Raw genomic sequence first — 17153 nt, 5'->3', positions numbered from 1 at the left:
TTTTATTTCCTTTGTGGACTTATTTACTATTGTCTGTATTTTGCTGTTTTTGGTGGTTTGTTTAAGGCTTATAATATGCACTTTAACTTATCAGGGTCTGTCTTTGAGTGATGCTATACCACTTCACATACAGTGTAAGAATCTTACTTTTTTCTCTTCCCTCCCAGGTCTTGTGCTATGCTTGTCACACATCTTACCTATGTTATAAGCCTCTTGGTACATTGTTATTGTTTTAGTTTAGTTATCTTTTAAAGAGATTTACTTAATATCTTATATATTTACTTATGTAGTTGCCATTTCTGTTGTCTGGATTGATATCTTCCACTGTTATTTAGCCTTTCTTGTAGTGGAGATCTGCAAGTCATGAATTCTTTCAGCTTTTTAGGTCTGAAAAATATTTTACCTTTGACTCTGAAAGACATTTTTGCTAGGCATAGAATTCCAGGTAGATTCATCCTCCCTCCCTCCTTCCCTCCCTCCCTCCTTTGCTTTCTTTCTTTCTTAGATTGGCTTATTTATTTTAGAGGGATGGGGACAGAGGGAGAGAGAATCCTGAAGCAGATTCCCTGCTGACTGCGGAGCCCAATGAGGGGCTCAGTCCCAGGACCCTGAGATTATGACCCGAGTCAATCAAAAGGCAGCACATAACTGGCTGCTTAACCAACTGAGTCACCCAGGTGCCCCTAGATTTTTCTTCTGTGTATTTTGAAGATGTCCTCTTGCTTTCATGTTACCCCATGAGAAGTCTGTGATCATCTCTATCTTTGTCTCTGTTCTTAACATGACTTTTTCGCTGACCATTTTACAATTTTCTGTCATTAGTTTTGAGCAATTTGATTGTGATATACCTTGGTGTCATTTTCTTTGTCTTTTGTCTTGATGTTCATGGAACTTCTTGGATCTCTACGTGTATAATTTTCATCAAATTTGGAAGTTTTTTGGCCATTATTTCTTAAATGTCTTCCCCATCCTTTGAGTCTCCAATTTTATATATATATGCTGCTTGAAGTTGTCTTATAGTTCATGGGTGCTGGGTTTTTGTTTGTTTTGTTTTGTTTTTTCTTCTTTTTTATTTTGTATAATTTTATTGCTGGGCATTCAGATTCACTGATCCCTTTACTAATCTTGTTTCATCTGCTATTAATCCTGTTTGGTATGTTCTTTTTCTCAGTCATTGTAATTTTCAGTTAATTTTTTAAAATTTTAATTCCAGTATAGTTCACCTACAGTGTTTTATTAGTTTCAGGTGTACAATATAGTGATTCAGCAGTTCTGTACATTTTTCAGTGCTTATCATGATAAGTGTACTCTTAGTCCCCATTCCCTATTTCCCCCATCCACCCACCCACCCTCCCTTGTGGTAACCGTCAGTTTGTTCTCCATAGTTAAGAGTCTGGTTTTTGGTTTTTCCCTTTTTTTCTTTATTCATTTGTTTTGTTTCCTAAATTCCCCATATGAGTGACATCCTATGATATGATACTTGCCTTTCTCTGACTAATTTCACTTAGCATTAGATTTTCTAACTCAATCCATGTTGTTGCAAATGGCAAGATTTTTGTGTGTGGCTGAATAATGCCACATTTTCTTTCTTTTTTTTTTTAAGATTTTTATTTATTTGAGAGAGAGAGAGACAAAGAGCGCAAGCAGAGGGAGAAGGAGAGGGAGAAGCAGACTCCTCTCTGAGCTGGGAGCCTGATGTGGGGCTCGATCCCAGGACCTGGAGATCATGACCTAAGCCAAAGGCAGATGTTTAGCCATCTAAGCCACCCAGGTGCCCCAGTGCCCCATTTTCTTAATCCATTCCTCTATCAGTGGAGACTTGGATTGCTTCCATAATTTGACTTTTGTAAATAATGCTACACTAAGCATCGGCATGCACATATCTTTTCAAATTAGTATTTTCTTGGGGTAAATATCCAGTAGTGGAATTACTGGATCATATGGTATCTCTATTCTTTTTTTTTTTTTTTTACTTTTCTATGTGTGAACATTTGTATTAATGAAGACTTTAATCTGATAAAGTCTGCCCCCAATCAGACTGTTGATTATTTCTACTTGTAATTAGTTAAATCAAAGAAAAAAATTTAAATTAACATCAAATATATACCATCAGAAATACTTAATGTGATCTTATCTGTTTTATGATATCAAAAGGTTTTGTCCTTCCCAAATAAAGATTCTAAGATAAATTCAAGAATCCTTTGAATGAGAAAAGATGACACCTTCTAAAACAATGAGTTTACAAAACAATACAGGAGATCACTAGGCACACTTACTGTAAGAGAAAAGTATATCCAGTCAAAAGGAAATTTAAAACATGACCTTAAACTTTTATGAAAAATTTTAACAAAACCTTTCCTTCACTTACTTTTAGCTGTTCCATAAATACTAGAAGAGAAATTGAACATTTTTGTATTGAAACTTAGAAAAATGTCTTTTTCCATAAAGTAAACATCCATCTTTCCCTTTGGCTCCTTCCAATCCTTCTTCACTGTGCTAAGAGCTGTTCTTCCAGATTTTTGGTTAGGCAGGTGGTTTCCAGGCTGACTGGGCTTTCCAGATAGCTTCCTGCATGGGGTTTTCCAGTCACTGGACCTATGATTTATCCAACTTTGAAAATGACTTTGGCCCGTTCATGTTTCATGTGCTTTATTCATGAGACAGGTAGAGCTTTGAGAAGCACAGCATCCCCAACTATGCACAGCTGAAGAGCATCATGAACGAAGTAGGCTTTTCACTTATTAAAATACTTTAATACATAGGGATCCAGAATAAGCCTGGTCACTCTCACGTTAGCTGTTTTTTTGCATTGCCCTTCCAGTCACCTTCCACATGACCCATTTGGCAAGGGCAGACGAATGAACTACTGACATTATGTGGCTTTGGTCACCTCCTAGCTCTCCTTTCCCTGTGTGTGTCCTGGTGGTTCATTTTTGAGGAACCTCCATGCTGTTGTCCAGAGTGGCTGCACCAGTTGCCTTCCCACCAACAGTGCACAAGGGTTCCTTCTTCTCTACATTCTCGCCAACACTTGTTGTTTCTTGTGTTTTTTTATTTTAGCCATTCTGACTGGTGTGAAGTCGTTCTCATTATAGTTATGATTTGCATTTCCTGAATGATGAGTGATGTTGAATATCCTTTCATGTGTTTCTGCTCTCTGTATCTCTTCTTTGAAAAAATGCCTGTTCATGTCTTCTGACCATTTTAAATTGGATTATTTGTGGGTTTTTTTATTAATTTTTTTGACTAAATCTGAAGAGATGATGGTAATCAATGAATATTTGGAAAAGAATTTCTGACACAGGGGTGGCTGGATTGCTCAGTCATTCAGTGTCTGCCTTTGGCTCAGGTTATGATCCCAGGTCCTGGGATCGAGCCCTGCATTGGGCTCCCTGCTCAGTGGGGAGCCTGCTTCTCCCTCTTCCACTCCCCCCGCTTGTGTTCTCGCTGTCTCTTTCTCTATCAAATTAAATATATAAAATCTTAAAAAAAGTTTCTGACACAATTTTTAAAAAGATTTTATTTATTTACTTGACAGAGAGAGAGAGAGAGAGAGAGATCACAAGTAGGCAGAGGGGGGAAGCAGTCTCCCTGCTGATCAGAGAACCTGATGCAGGGCTCAACCCCAGGACCCTGAGATCATGACATGAGCTGAAGGCAGAGACCTGACCCACTGAGCCACCCAGGCTCCCTGACACAATTTTTGAGAAATACGTATGTTTAAGGAAAGGTATTGAATAATTTTAAGTTTATACATTTAAATTAATAGCTTATATTAGTTATTTTTTTATTTTTATTTTTAAAGATTGTTATTTATTGGGGCACCTGGATGGTTCAGTGGGTTAAAGCCTCTGCCTTCGGCTCAGGTCATGATCCCAGGGTCCTGGGATTGAGCCCTGCATCAAGCTCACTGCTCAGCAGGGAGCCTGCTTCCCTCTCTCTCTCTCTCTCTGCCTGCCACTTTGCCTACTTGTGATCTCTCTCTGTCAAATAAACAAAATCTTAAAACAAAACAAAACCAAAACAAAAGCAAACAATTACAAGGTGTTCTGTTGTGTGACTGGTCCATAATTTAACTAGCCTCGGGTTGATGACCCTTGGGTGGTTTGCTATAACAATCAAAACAGTACTGTAGTGACTAGCTTTATATGTGTGCAGGTGTGTGGGCTGAGGTGGTTTGACTGCCAGAAGTAAGGTTGTTGGATCAACGGATAGATGCAACAGTGGTAGGTGGATATGGTTGGATTCCCCTCTGTAGCATGGTGACATTCTGCACTCCCACCCGAGTGCCTGAAAATACTGGTTTCTTCACAGCTGTGCCAACAAGAGTATGTTATTAATCTTTGGAATTTTTACCAATCTCATAGGTGAAAACTGGGATCTCAGTGTAGTGCTTCATTTGTCTTCTGAGCAATGTTTTAAGTTGAGAGTTTTTAATTCTCTGTGAACTGTTATATTCTCCATTTTTATTTTGAGTTGTCTTTTTCATCTTTGAGAGTTCTCTAAAGAGTAGGGACATTAGTAGTCCTTTGTCTCTGAGTTATGAAGGCTTTTTTACGTTGCTTATCGTGGCCTCTTGCTATACAGCAGTTCTTTTGTTGCTGTTTTTATGAAGTTGGATTTTCCAATTTTTTTTTTAATGATTTTGGAGTTTTGAGCCATTATTAGGAAGGTTTTCCTTACTCTAAAGTTGTGACGGCATTCACCCATGTTTTATTCTAGTACTTAACATGATTTCACTTTTATATTTAAATCTCCTGTGTCACTTTGTCTTATAATTGGTTTCTCGGTTTGTGGTGTTTTGCACTTCACTTGTCACATCATTTGGAATTTGTGGGTTTTCTCTGCCCCCCTCAATTCACTGAACATGTCAGCTCTATGTGGGACATTTGTGTCTAGAGTGGATATTCATTCTTATTGCTCTATATGATTTTTAGAAGTGGGAAAACTTGGTCCTCATTCTTCCTCCAGAAATGGAACCTTTTAGATTTTAATGTTTACGTACACAAAACATAGTAATTTGATGCTTAAATTGGAGAGGGAAAGCTGGACCTATTTAGGTAAAATTCTAAAATCTTAAGTTAGAACATTACATTTGTTTTGCCGTAATAAATTTTTGTACAGGGGGCACATTGGTTATCTTCTCAGCCTTCAGGACAAAGCAATGGTTAACATCTCTGAAATCTTTGGATGCAGTAGGGTTGAGAGAGAGATGATTGTGCTCAACTTTATCACCTTTGGCCGGATTTCTGATGTTTTTTATGTTGTATTTGAGTGGTTGCTTTGGACATTTTCTGTTTCAGGTGCAAAAGTATTTGAGATAAAGTTGGAGTTGAAAGGGTTGAAAGGTAATTATCGCTTGGGGTCAGAACCATAGAACCAGGGAAAAAAACTCCTTTGTCTCCATACTCCATTCCACTCACTCTGCCCTTTCTTCAGGGTCTGCTAAAGTGCAGAGGCATGAGAGAAGATTTTACTGTTCAGGATTATTTGCTATTGAATTTCACTGTAACCAGATCAATAACACTTTTTTGTTACTTGGGTCATCATGGAAATAGCTTTGTTACAGTGGCTGTTACCTTATGGTGTATTTCACAGAAATGGTTTCTAATTGTCTATTGTGAAGGCAAGGAAACTGTTATTAGTGAGGAGAGAAGTAAAGTTAGATTTGTATCCTCCCAGCACTTAACCCAGAACCTGTGACATATCAGGTGAGGGGTAAAATTGGCTAAACCCAGCCCCGGAAATAGGCAGAGGAATTCCAAAACGTGCACTGAAATTATTTGGCAGAGTACCACGTTAAATGCAGATACTTACAGAATTTTCCAAATGTGAGAAATAAAACTTCAAAACATTTCATGTTTCATATGATATTGGACTAGATGATTTTAAACTTCTGTATCTACCACTATATGTTTTTATCAGTATGTATATCATTGCTGTGTGCCTATACGATTTCCAACAATATTTTACTTAGACATAAATTTCTCAAGCAATATTTAAAGTACTTTTCATTATTGAAAGGTGTTAGTTGGAATTTTTTTCAGCCTGATTTTGATCCCTTTCTGCCAAGGGGGATTTTTTTTTTTTAATTTTATCAAATGATTTTTTCCCCCCAAAGGGGATTTTTAACTATTGAGCTTTTATTTATTTATTTATTTATTTATTTATTTATTTATAGTTGTTGTTAAGAAAGTACTTGCTTGTAAGAAATTAAGTTTTTGTTACTCTGTATACCGCATATCTGTTAGCTAATTTTTCTCAGCTGGTGGCTCAGTTATCATGTTTTATATATATATATATGTGTGTGTGTGTGTGTGTAATTTTTTTAAGATTTTATTTATTTGAGAGAGAGTGCACACGAGCAGGAGAGCACAAACAGAGCAGGAGAGGGAGAAGCAGACTTCCCACTGAGCAAGGAGCTTAATGTGGGGCTTGATCTCAGGACCCTGAGATCATAACACAAGCCAATGGCACCCAGCTTAACCAACTAAGCCACCCAGGAGCCCCTATATATATATATTTTTTTTTTTAATTAAAAAATTTTTTTTTTATTTTTTAGAAGATTTTATTTATTTGTCAGCAAGATGGAGATAGTGTGAGCACAAGCAGGGAGAGTGGCAGGCAGAGGGAGAAAGCAGGCTCCCCAGTGAGTAGGGAGCCCGATTTGGGACTTGACTCCAGGGCCCTGGGATCATGACCCAAGCTGAAGGCAGATGCTTAACCAACTGAGACACCCAGGTGTCCTATATTTTGAAATTTCTTTGAAGTGATCTGTACACCCCAATATGGGGATTGAGCTCACAACTCTGAGATCAAGAGTGGCATGCTCCACTGACTGAGCCAGCCTCACTTAACCATTATACTGATAGTAGAAATGATCAGCAGCTGTGTTGCAGCGCATTAAATTGAAAGGCAATTGTCGCTATTTAGAATGCAGTAGGACTTCCGTTGTCCATTTGGTTTCAGTGCTATCTCTTACCTCCTGTGTCAGCTTTGCAGGTGTGGTCCAATAGCAGGAGTTAAGGGTTGCTCTGATAAATGAATGACTTAGTAACTTTTCCTGACTGCTGTGTATCATGGTTACTAGTTATGTTCTGTGTAACTAGAGTTTTGTCTGCTAGAATTAGTTGCTTACAGTTAAAAATTAACTAGATGGTGGTGAACTGGATGGATCTAGTTAGACAAACCTGGTTAAGACTAGGTTCTGGGGGGGTGCCTGGGTGGCTCAGTCATTAAGCGTCTGCCTTCAGCTCATGTCAGGATCCCAGGGTTCTGGGATCAAGCCCCGCATCAGGCTCCCTGCTTGGCAGGAAGCCTATTCCCTCTCCCACTCTCCCTGCTTGTGTTCCCTCTCTCGCTGTGTCTCTCTCTGTCAAATGAATAAATAAAATCTTAAAAAAAAAAAAAAGACTAGGTTTGGGGGACACCTAGATGGCACAGTGGGTTAAGCCCTGCCTTTGACTCAGGTCATGATCTCAGGGTCCTGGGATCGAGCCCCAGTCAGGCTCTCTGCTCGGCGGGGTGCCTGCTTCCCCCTCTCTCTCTCTCTGCCGGCCTCTCTGCCTACTTGTGATCTCTGTCTGTCAAATAAATAAATAAATAAATGTTTAACACAAAAAAAAAACCCAGTTTTAAAAGAAAAAAAAAGACTAGGTTCTGCCTCCTCCTAGCTGTGTATGACTTTGGGCAAGTTACTTGACCTTTTTAGTTTTCTCATCTGTGAAATGAACATAATAAGACCATCTTTGTCATAGGCCTAAAGAGTGAATGGAATAATCCACTTAACCTCATACCTGGTGCATACTAAGCACTCAGAGATTGGTAGCTGTTATTAATATATCTGTTATAAGGCCTAATTGATTTCTTGTTAAATATACTATATCCTTCATCGAGTCTGAGAATACAATGATTGTAATAGACTGTGCTGTGTATTAGACTGTATTATGTACTGCTAAGAAATTATAACACATAGATCACCTGTTGGATTTTTTTGGGACATGCATGTTGGCTTTGGGATTGACCACCTGTGGATGTGATTCCAGATGAATCCCTTGCTGGCCACCCTTTACTCTCCTCTGCTTCTCAACCTATCAGCAAGTTCAAATCAGCCATTCTTTTTAGCTACCGTGAAATTGTTTTCTACCTGCTTCCTTATTAATCTACCTTAGTATAAAAAATATACATACTGTCATTTTTTTATTAAAAGAAATAAGCGTTAGGGCACCTGGGTGCTCAATCAGTTAAGCGGCTGCCTTCGGCTAAGGTCATGATCCCAGGATTCTGGGATCAAGCCCCACATCAGGCTCCCTGCTCAGCGCAGAGCCTGCTTCTCCCTCTCCCTCCCCCTCCTGCTCTCTCTGTCTCTCTCTCTCTCTCTCAAATAAATAAAATCTTCTAAAAAAGAAAGAAATACACTTTAGGGATCCCTGGCTGGCTCAGTTGATAGAATATACAGCTCTTGATCTTGGGGTCCTGAGTTTGAGCCCCAAGTTGGGTCTAGAGCTTACTTTAAAAAAAGAAAAAGAAAGAAAGAAATATGCTTTGTTGTGCTAGCAGAACTGCTCCAGCTTCTTGTGCACCATAGTTCTGTGTGGCTCAGAGTTAGTACCTGTGAACAGACGTACAAGACATTTATTACACTTTTTAACCAAAGGGAGTTACCGTTGTACTGCTTTTGTGTAAAGCTTGTCATCACTCTTGCCCCAACTTTTTTTGTTGTTTTCTTTTCTTTTCTATTTTTTTTTCCCCGGTAAATAAACAACACTTGGTTCCTAAGGAATAAACTTTCAACTGAAGTCCCTTGTCCTCACCAGAGAGCTGTAATGGAACAGGGATTTGGGCTTCAATTCTTCGCCACACTACAGATGAGATTTTGCTTTAACTAGTTAGCGGTTTATTGCACTTGCCCCCAGTCAAAATATTCCAAAATTTTCAAAGATTTTATTTTATTTTAGAGAGCACAAATAGGGGGAGGAGTGGGGGAGGGCGAAAGAGAGAGAGGCAGGCTCCCCACCCACGCACCTCCTGATGATTACCTTTAAACGATGGCTTTTTTTTTTTTTAAGATTTTATTTATTTATTTGACAGAGAGAGATCACAAGTAGAGAAGCAGGCAGAGAGAGAGAGGGAAGCAGGCTCCCTGCTGAGCAGAGAGCCCGATGCGGGACTCGATCCCATGACCCTGAGATCATGACCTGAGCCGAAGGCAGCAGCTTAACCCACTGAGCCACCCAGGCGCCCAAACGATGGCTTTTTAAACACAAACCAAAAGCCTGATTGATACTCTGGGTTTTTTAAGATATTATTATTTTGGGGGGAAGGGCAGGGGTGATGGAAAGAGAATCTTTTTTTTTTTTAAGATTGTATTTATTTATTTGACAGAGAGATCACAAGTAGGCAGAGAGGCAAGCAGAGGAAGAGGGGGAAGCAGGATCCCCACTGAGCAGAGAGCCTGATGTGGGGCTTGATCCCAGGACCCTGCAATCATGACCTGAGCCGAAGGCAGAGGCTTTAACCCACTGAGCCACCCGGGTGCCCTTGTTGTTTGCTTTTTAATTAAAAATCCCCAACACCAAAAAAAAGAAAAAAGAAATTATAATACATTCATTTTAACTCATATGTTAAAATGTCAAAAAATATTCAACCTAGAACAGGTAAATAGTCAAGTTATGTTACTGAAAATTGTGATAAAATACTTAACTGAATTTACATCTTAATAATTTTTTTTTAAAGATTTTATTTATTTATTTGACAGCGATCACAAGTAGGCAGAGAGGCAGGCAGAGAGAGTGAGAGGGAAGCAGGCTCCCCACTGAGCAGAGAGCCCGATGCGGGACTCGATCCCAGGACCCTGAGATCATGACCTGAGCCGAAGGCAGCGGCTTAACCCACTGAGCCACCCAGGCGCCCTACATCTTAATAATTTTTAAGTGTGTAGTTTGGTGGCATTAAGTATATTCACGTTGTTGTATAACTGTCAACGCCATCCATCTCCAGAGGTTTGTTTGAAGATTTTATTAATAAGTAATCTCTACACCCAGTGTGCAACCTGAACTCAAAACCCTGAGATCAAGAGTAGTGTGCTCCACTGGCTCCTGGCAGGGCCAGCCAGGCACTTGTACAGAACTTTCTCAGTCATTGTCTCAAACTCTCTCCATCCATTAAACCATAACTTCCCATTCCCTACTCCTTCCGGTTCCTAGTAATCACTGTTCTATTTTCTGTCATTGTAATTTGATTACTCTAGGTACCTCATAAAGGTTAGTTATGTTTTTAAAGAAATTAAATGTTAAGAGATCAGCACTGTCCTGTGACCATGTCCTCTTCAGGGAGACACTTGATGAAGCAGGCATGGTAATGAGGATGGGACCTTAGATACGTTGAAGACCATGGAAGTAGGGTGGAGTGGGGTTTGTGTATTTTTATAGCCCCATCTTTAAATGTTAAAATCTTTTGGGTCTTTTGAATATATTTCATGAAGCAGGTTAAGAATAGTTTTACTTTTTTTTTTTTCCAGTTACTTAGCTCCATTACTGTTTACTGAGCAACTCAGTTTTTCCCTACTGGTTTAAGAAAAGGTTTACTTTAAAATTTCAAGATATTGGGTGCCTGGGTGGCTCAGTCAGTTAAGCGTCTGCCTTCGGCTCAGGTCTTGATCCCAGGGTCCTGGGATTGAGCCCCATGTCGGGCTCCACACTTACTGTGGAATCTGCTTGAGATTCTCTCTCCTTCTCCCTCTGCCCCTCCTACTTGTGTGCATCCTTGCTTGCTTTCTCTCAAATAAATTAATTAATTTTTAAAAGTATTAACAGCATTTTTCTTAGAGCTAGAACAGATAATCCTAAAAGTTGTATGGAATATTTACGAAAGACCCTGTATAACTAGAGCAATCTTGAAAAAGAAAAACAAAACTGGAAGTAGCAATAACTCCAGACTTCAGGTTGTAGTACAGATCATAGTAATCAAGGCAGTATGGTAATGGCACAAAAATAGACAGATCAATGGAAGAAAATAGAAAACCCAGGAATAAACCCACAATTATATGATCAATTAATCTTTAACAAAGGAGGAAAGAATATACAATGGGAAAAGGACAATCTCTTCAACAAATGGTGTTGGGGAAACTGGGCAGCTCCATGCAAAAGAATGAAACTGGACAACTTTCTTACAGCATACACAAAAATAAACTCAAAATTGATTAAAGACCTAAATGTGAAACCTGAAACCATAAAAAACCTAGGAGACAGCAGAGACAGTAATTTCTCTGACATCAGTCATAGCAACATATTTCTAGATACATCTCCTGAGGCAAGGGAAATAAAAGCAAAAATAAGCTACTAGGACTACATCAAAATAAAAAGCTTCTGCACAACAGAGGAGACAGTCAACAAAACTAAAAGGCAACCTACAGAATGAGAGAAGGTATTTGCAAATGACAGATCTGATAAAGGCTTAGCCTCCAAAATATATAAAGAACTGTTACATACAATTCAATATCCCAAAAATAAAGAACCCGGTTAAAAAATGGGCGGAAGATATGAACAGACCTGTCAACAAAGAAGATCTTGAGATGGCCAACAGATGCAGTGAAAGGTGCTCAGCATCGCTCATCAGCAGGGAGATGCAGTTCAAAACTACAGTGAGATCTCCCCTCACACCTAACACCTGTCAGAATGGCTAAAAACCAACAATACAAGAAACAACAAGTGTTGGTGCGGTTGCCCTTTGGTGGGAATGCAAACTGGTACAGCCACTGTGGAAAACAGTATGGAGGTTCCTCCAAAAAGTTAAAAATAGAACAACCTTAGAATCCAGTAATAGCATTACTAGTATTTACCCCCAAAATACAAAAACTTGAATTCAAAAGAATACATGCAGCTCATGTTTATTGCAGCATTATTTACAGAAGCCAAATTACGGAAGCAGTCCAAGTGCCCTTTGATAGATAAATGGATAAAGAAGATGTGGTACATATATACAATGTAGTATTATTCAAGCATAAAAAAAGATTGAAATCTCGCCATTTGCAACAACATGGATGAAACTAGAGAGTAGTATGCTAAGTGAAATAAAGGAGTCCAAGAAAGACAAATACCTTATGATTTCATTCATACGTGAAATTTAAGAAAGAAAACAAATGAACAAAGGAAAAAGAGAAGCCAAGAAACAGACTCTTAACTCGAGAACAAATTGCCAATGATCAGAAGGGAGATGGGAGGGGGGTTGGGTGAAATTGGGGATTAAAGAAAATAAAATTAAGGTCTTAATTTTTCTCCCCATAGGAAGAACTGAAGAATAAGCCAATTCTGTTTTAACCTTTTTAATTTTATGCTAAATTTATTTCACTCTAATGGCATAGTTAACTCTCATTTTGTTGTACTAGTTAAAAGAACTATTGGCAGAAGGAAATGAAGTCAGTGTATAATAGGCCCATTTGAGTGAGGGCCTTGGGAAAACCAGCAGAAATAAGCCTGGTGTTTGGAGAAGGCAGAGACAAGGTGGCAGGCAGGGAGCCTTTTCAGCAGGGCTCGCCATTTTTGTTCGTAGGACTTTCTAGGAAATCTTTCTGAGCTATACTCCTGTGCGGCGGGCACTCTTGGTGAGCCGCCTAGATTAGGTTGACTTCTTTTAGTGCCTTCACAAAGGCAAAATCAAATCCCATAAGCCTGTTCTTTTTTTAATTAGGTGTATTTTGCAATTTTAACATTCTTAAACTCCTAAACATTTGTAGAAAGGGTTGAGGAATAAATAAATAGTCTCGTGGTATGGCATTTCTTATTTTCTGCTTGAGAGACATGTTCCTTTCCCCTCCTTTCCTTTTAATCTTCCCGTTGCCTTGACACACCTGCTTCTGAACTCCGTCTCATCTCTCCCTGCTGTGACAGTTCCCTAGCACTTCACGGTACCTAAGGCTCTTTCAATTCTTATTTTCCACCAACTGTCAGTTGCAAAATAAGGTTGCTTTGTTTGGGAGGGAAAGGGTAGAATCCTTTCTGAATGTCTCCTTTCCCTTTGAAGCAGGAGCACTTCAGAGACAATTGAACTGCTTTTAGGTTTTTCTTACCACCCAGCTTTTTCTTCTGATAGAGCCTGCCGTGAACACAGTTCTGTTGATGACATCGATTTGTTGCTATGGAAATAGTGGTAATGTCACAGATTCAGCCCAGTGACTTTACTTCAGGTTCATGCAGGAGAAATGGGCAAGGCTTTAGGAGAGAACCTCATTAAAACTGAAAGCTATCAATTATAAGCAGGTGAAAGGTAAATGGAGCCAACCTTTTATATAATGAAAACAGAAGTGAACCCCTAGCAGATTGACAGCACGCAGTTGAATACCCCAGCATGAATTCTGACCCATGAAAGTCTTTGACAAAATAAAAAATTTACACGTTCTCTGAGTATTTCTTCTACTTAAGTTTAAATCTTTTAACCTGCATTATTTGCACTGAAATTGTCTTTCTTCTGATCCTCAGGACACGGGCAGCAGCAGGTAGTTCCTCCCCCTGTCTCAGCGGCCAGTCCACCAGCCAGCAACAAGCCCCAGCAGCAGAATGGGAGCTCAGCAATGGGTAAACAGCCACATGAGGACATGTGCTAATTATATGCACCAGGATTCTGAATGTTTTGAAATGTAACCTGGGACTAAAGGGAATTTTCAAAATGCCATTCATGATCATGTTTCTTGCAAAGGAGAAGCCCAGTTCTTACTGTAAAGTGTGTGATTGAACAACTGATTAAAAATAGTCTTTTAGGGGCACCTGGGTGGCTCAGTGGGTTAAAGCCTCTGCCTTTGGCTCAGGTCATGATCTCAGGATCCTGGGATCGAGACCCGCATCGGGCTCTCTGTTCAGCAGGGAGCCTGCTTCCCCCTCTCTCTCTGCCTGCCTCTCTGCCTACTTGTGCTCTCTCTCTCTCTGTCAAATAAATAAATAAAATCTTTTAAAAAATAGTCTTTTAATGATACTTAATGTGCTTCTTTTTGTCAGGATGATGCACTGTCCTCTGTTAATAGTAGTTGATCTGGTACTTGCTCATATCTTACCTTTTACACTCTCTTGACTTTTTGAATTTACATACCTTTTAAATTCTCGCCTTTTAACTATTTGGAATCCACTTGTCTCTCTCCAAGTTTCCCACGTGGGGTTCTCATGGATATTTATCTTAACGTGAAGATGGTATCATTTATATTGGTCATAGGTTCTGCTTCCCAGACTCCTGGATGAGAAATAGTTTTCCCCTTTAACTCTCTGCAGTAGGTCCTGAGAGGCTATAATGGAATCATTTTGTTTACTTTCTGGCCTTTGCTTTAGGAGCTGCTATTGAAAATGATGATTTGGGTTGAATTTATTTTTAGAGGTTGTATTTATTTTTAGAGGTTCTTTTTTCTGTCACAGCTTCTTATACATCACCTCCTCAACTCCCCTCAACCATTAGTTGCTAATTTTCAATGCTGAGATTTTAAGAAAAGCAAAGTTAAGACATAACTAATGTTGCTGTGAAACTTTCAGGACATGGGACTTTTTCCCCATTGGTCTTTGATATTTTTAACTACCTTGCAGTATCTGTCAATTTATCTCCTATCTCTCTCCCTTTACAAGTGGATCTATTTTTTTTTTTTTAAGATTTTTTTTATTTATTGATGTGACAGAGTGCACAAGCAGGGGGAGCAGCAGGCAGAGGCAGAGGGAGAAGCAGGCTCCCCACTGAGCAGGGAACCTGATGTGGGACTCCATCCCAGGACTCTGAGATCGTGACCTGAGCCAAAGGCAGACGTTTAACTGACTGAGCCACCCCGGTGCCCCATAATTGGATCTGTTTATACACAACTCCCAAATTTGTATTGTTGAAGGAGGTCTTAGAATAGATTTAGTATCTAAGATGGTAAATAATCTAATAGTCAATTCCTTAGGCTGAACTACAAATAGTATGTTGTTATTCTCCCTTCTCCCACAGATTTATTTTCCCAATTGTTGATCTTTGGGTTATGTTAACATTTTTTTTTTTTAATCAGTTAATGTTGTCCAAACACACATCAGCTGGGTGGCAAAAGAAGAAAAGACTGGCTGTGTGTTGAGGGGAAGCATGTGTGTGTGTGTTATATAATTATATCTTAGAGTATTAGGTATGTATACACATGCATATATTCTTCAAAGTTCATGGGCTTCCTTGCATAATCTTGAGGCAGTTATTACTGTTGTGCGTATAGTTCTCGCTTGACTCCCCAGTTAGAATAGAAAATGTTAAGATCCAGGACAGTCTATGTATAGTTTTTACTAAGTGCTACAAATACCTAGAATAGTGTCTTACAGGCTGCGGAAACTCAATAAAGAAATGCTGAGTAATGGTAGATTTACATTTCCGGCCAAATTCCATCCTAAAGAAATGCTTCGGTAGAGAAGATATGAAGTAATTGGACTAAATTGCATTTTCTGCATTTAGAGGTTGAAACTTTATAGGAACTGTGCGTATAAAGGAACGGATGTGTTTATAGGCTTTAGTTACCTGCTCTTTCCAAGTCAGTGGGAGCTGCTCAGGCTTGGATAAAGAAGCGGAAAGGATCCTGGTGCCCAGCTGCCTAGCTGTCTTGAACCAAGAACTGATTCTCACCCTTTGCTCCAACTAAACCCAGTCCCATAGATTTCACTGTAGACTCTTCAGCCCTTTAGACCAGTTGAACACAGAGTTCTCTGAAGATGTTTTGAGGTAAAATATTTGTGATAGGTGTCCTTCACCTCAGATGATTTATTCACTATGTCGCTTACCTCCTAGCCTTTCCTTTTGTTTTTGTTTTTGTTTTTTTTCCTTAGGCAACTAGTGACCTGCTCTCAGTTTTACCAGTCAAGAGGGTTGGTTGATTTTCTTTCTCTGACCCATTATCTTGCCCATTGATACAAAGGACAGTGTAAGAAGGATGCGCCTACAGGGCATCTGGGTGGCTCAGTTGGTTGGATATCTGCCTTCCGCTTGGATCATGATCCTGGGGTCCTGGGATGTAGCTCCCCCTGCTTGTGTGCGCTCGCTCTCTCGCTCTCTCTCTCTCTGTCTCTCTGTGTCAAATAAATAAATAAATAGAATCTTTGTGGGGGGCGAGGGGGTGTGTAGAAGGATGGGTCTCCAAAAGAGCAGTGTCTGGACTCAGTACAATTATTACCTTGACCTCAGTCAGAGCTTCAGTCAGCAGATACATAGTATTAAACTTCTGTGTTCCCAGCCTTCAATTCTCAGTCACTTTTCTAGCTTCCTATTCTGGTCTCTATTTGATCTCCATATCTCTCGATTACTTAAAAGGTAAAACTTTACCTCTTATTTTGTGTGATTTCACCAGCGACTCCTCAGTCATTGAGAGTTAATACAAAATGTATATAAAATTTACATAGAATAATGATGGTCCTCCTTTGTGTTTGTTTTTAAAGGTTCCACTGCACCTAAGACTTATGGGGCCTCAAAGACATTTGGAAAAGCTGGAGGTACCAGCCTCGGGAATAGTTCTGGAGGAACACAGGTCAAAGTGGTACCCATTGCCAGCCTCACCCCTTACCAATCCAAGTGAGTTAGTCCATGGTGTAAGTTCAGAATGTACCTACAATATGATGTTAGAGGTTATTACGGGCTCTTGAGTTATTTATGCGTGAACTTCAGGGTTACCACACATAAAGTAAGTTTCATCTTTTTTTTTCTTCCACAGGGGGAGGTGGGTACAAATTGTGGCAACCTCTAACTCTCTTACTGTAAAAGAATGGCAAGAAAAGCAATCTGCTATAGCCTATGGAGTTTCATTTGTTTTGAAAGAATTTGAATTGAAAAATATTTAAGGCTTAAAGAACCCATTTATCATCTTATGAGTAAAAATAAATATTTGTTGTAATTTAGAAGGCGTTTCATCTTCTCTTGCTATAAATAAGTGACTTTTAGTCTAAAAATTGTTACTACGATTTACTTGACTAAGAGAATCTGTACTGTTTGTGTAGCTACATTAATATACCCTGAACAGATATTTTCCATTAAAAGTTAATTTTAGCCATTGAAAATTCCTGAGTTCTCTTTTCAGAATTCTTTCAGATATGTTTTTATCTAACCTTCAAATTTTTTGCAGTGCAGGGTAAATGGCCAAGGTAACCAATGTGCCCAGCACTTGAGTTCAGTACGGGCCC

The 17153-nt window shown here is 39.3% G+C and overlaps 1 protein-coding gene and 1 pseudogene across 2 annotated transcripts in view; one reads left to right on the top strand and one right to left on the bottom strand.

Moving 5' to 3' along the window:
• The window catches only part of RPA1 (replication protein A1), a 71669-nt gene that overhangs the window by 35900 nt on the left and 18616 nt on the right, over nt 1–17153 (top strand). Inside the window, exons 6-7 of one of the 2 annotated variants that reach the window (XM_032846677.1) lie at nt 13476–13571; nt 16416–16548. In XM_032846677.1, coding sequence (XP_032702568.1) covers nt 13476–13571; nt 16416–16548 — 229 coding nt within the window. The remainder of the gene's footprint in view (nt 1–13475; nt 13572–16415; nt 16549–17153) is intronic. The other variant, XM_032846678.1, reaches the window with a different exon arrangement.
• On the bottom strand, nt 2489–2873 carry LOC116860613 (annotated as a pseudogene).

Source organism: Lontra canadensis, unplaced genomic scaffold, assembly GCF_010015895.1.
Source record: "Lontra canadensis isolate GAN:19392208 unplaced genomic scaffold, GSC_riverotter_1.0 scaffold180, whole genome shotgun sequence".
Lineage (NCBI taxonomy): Eukaryota > Metazoa > Chordata > Mammalia > Carnivora > Mustelidae > Lontra > Lontra canadensis.
Note: the sequence above shows the minus strand (reverse complement) of the source record. Positions and strands in the feature narration are given on the sequence as shown.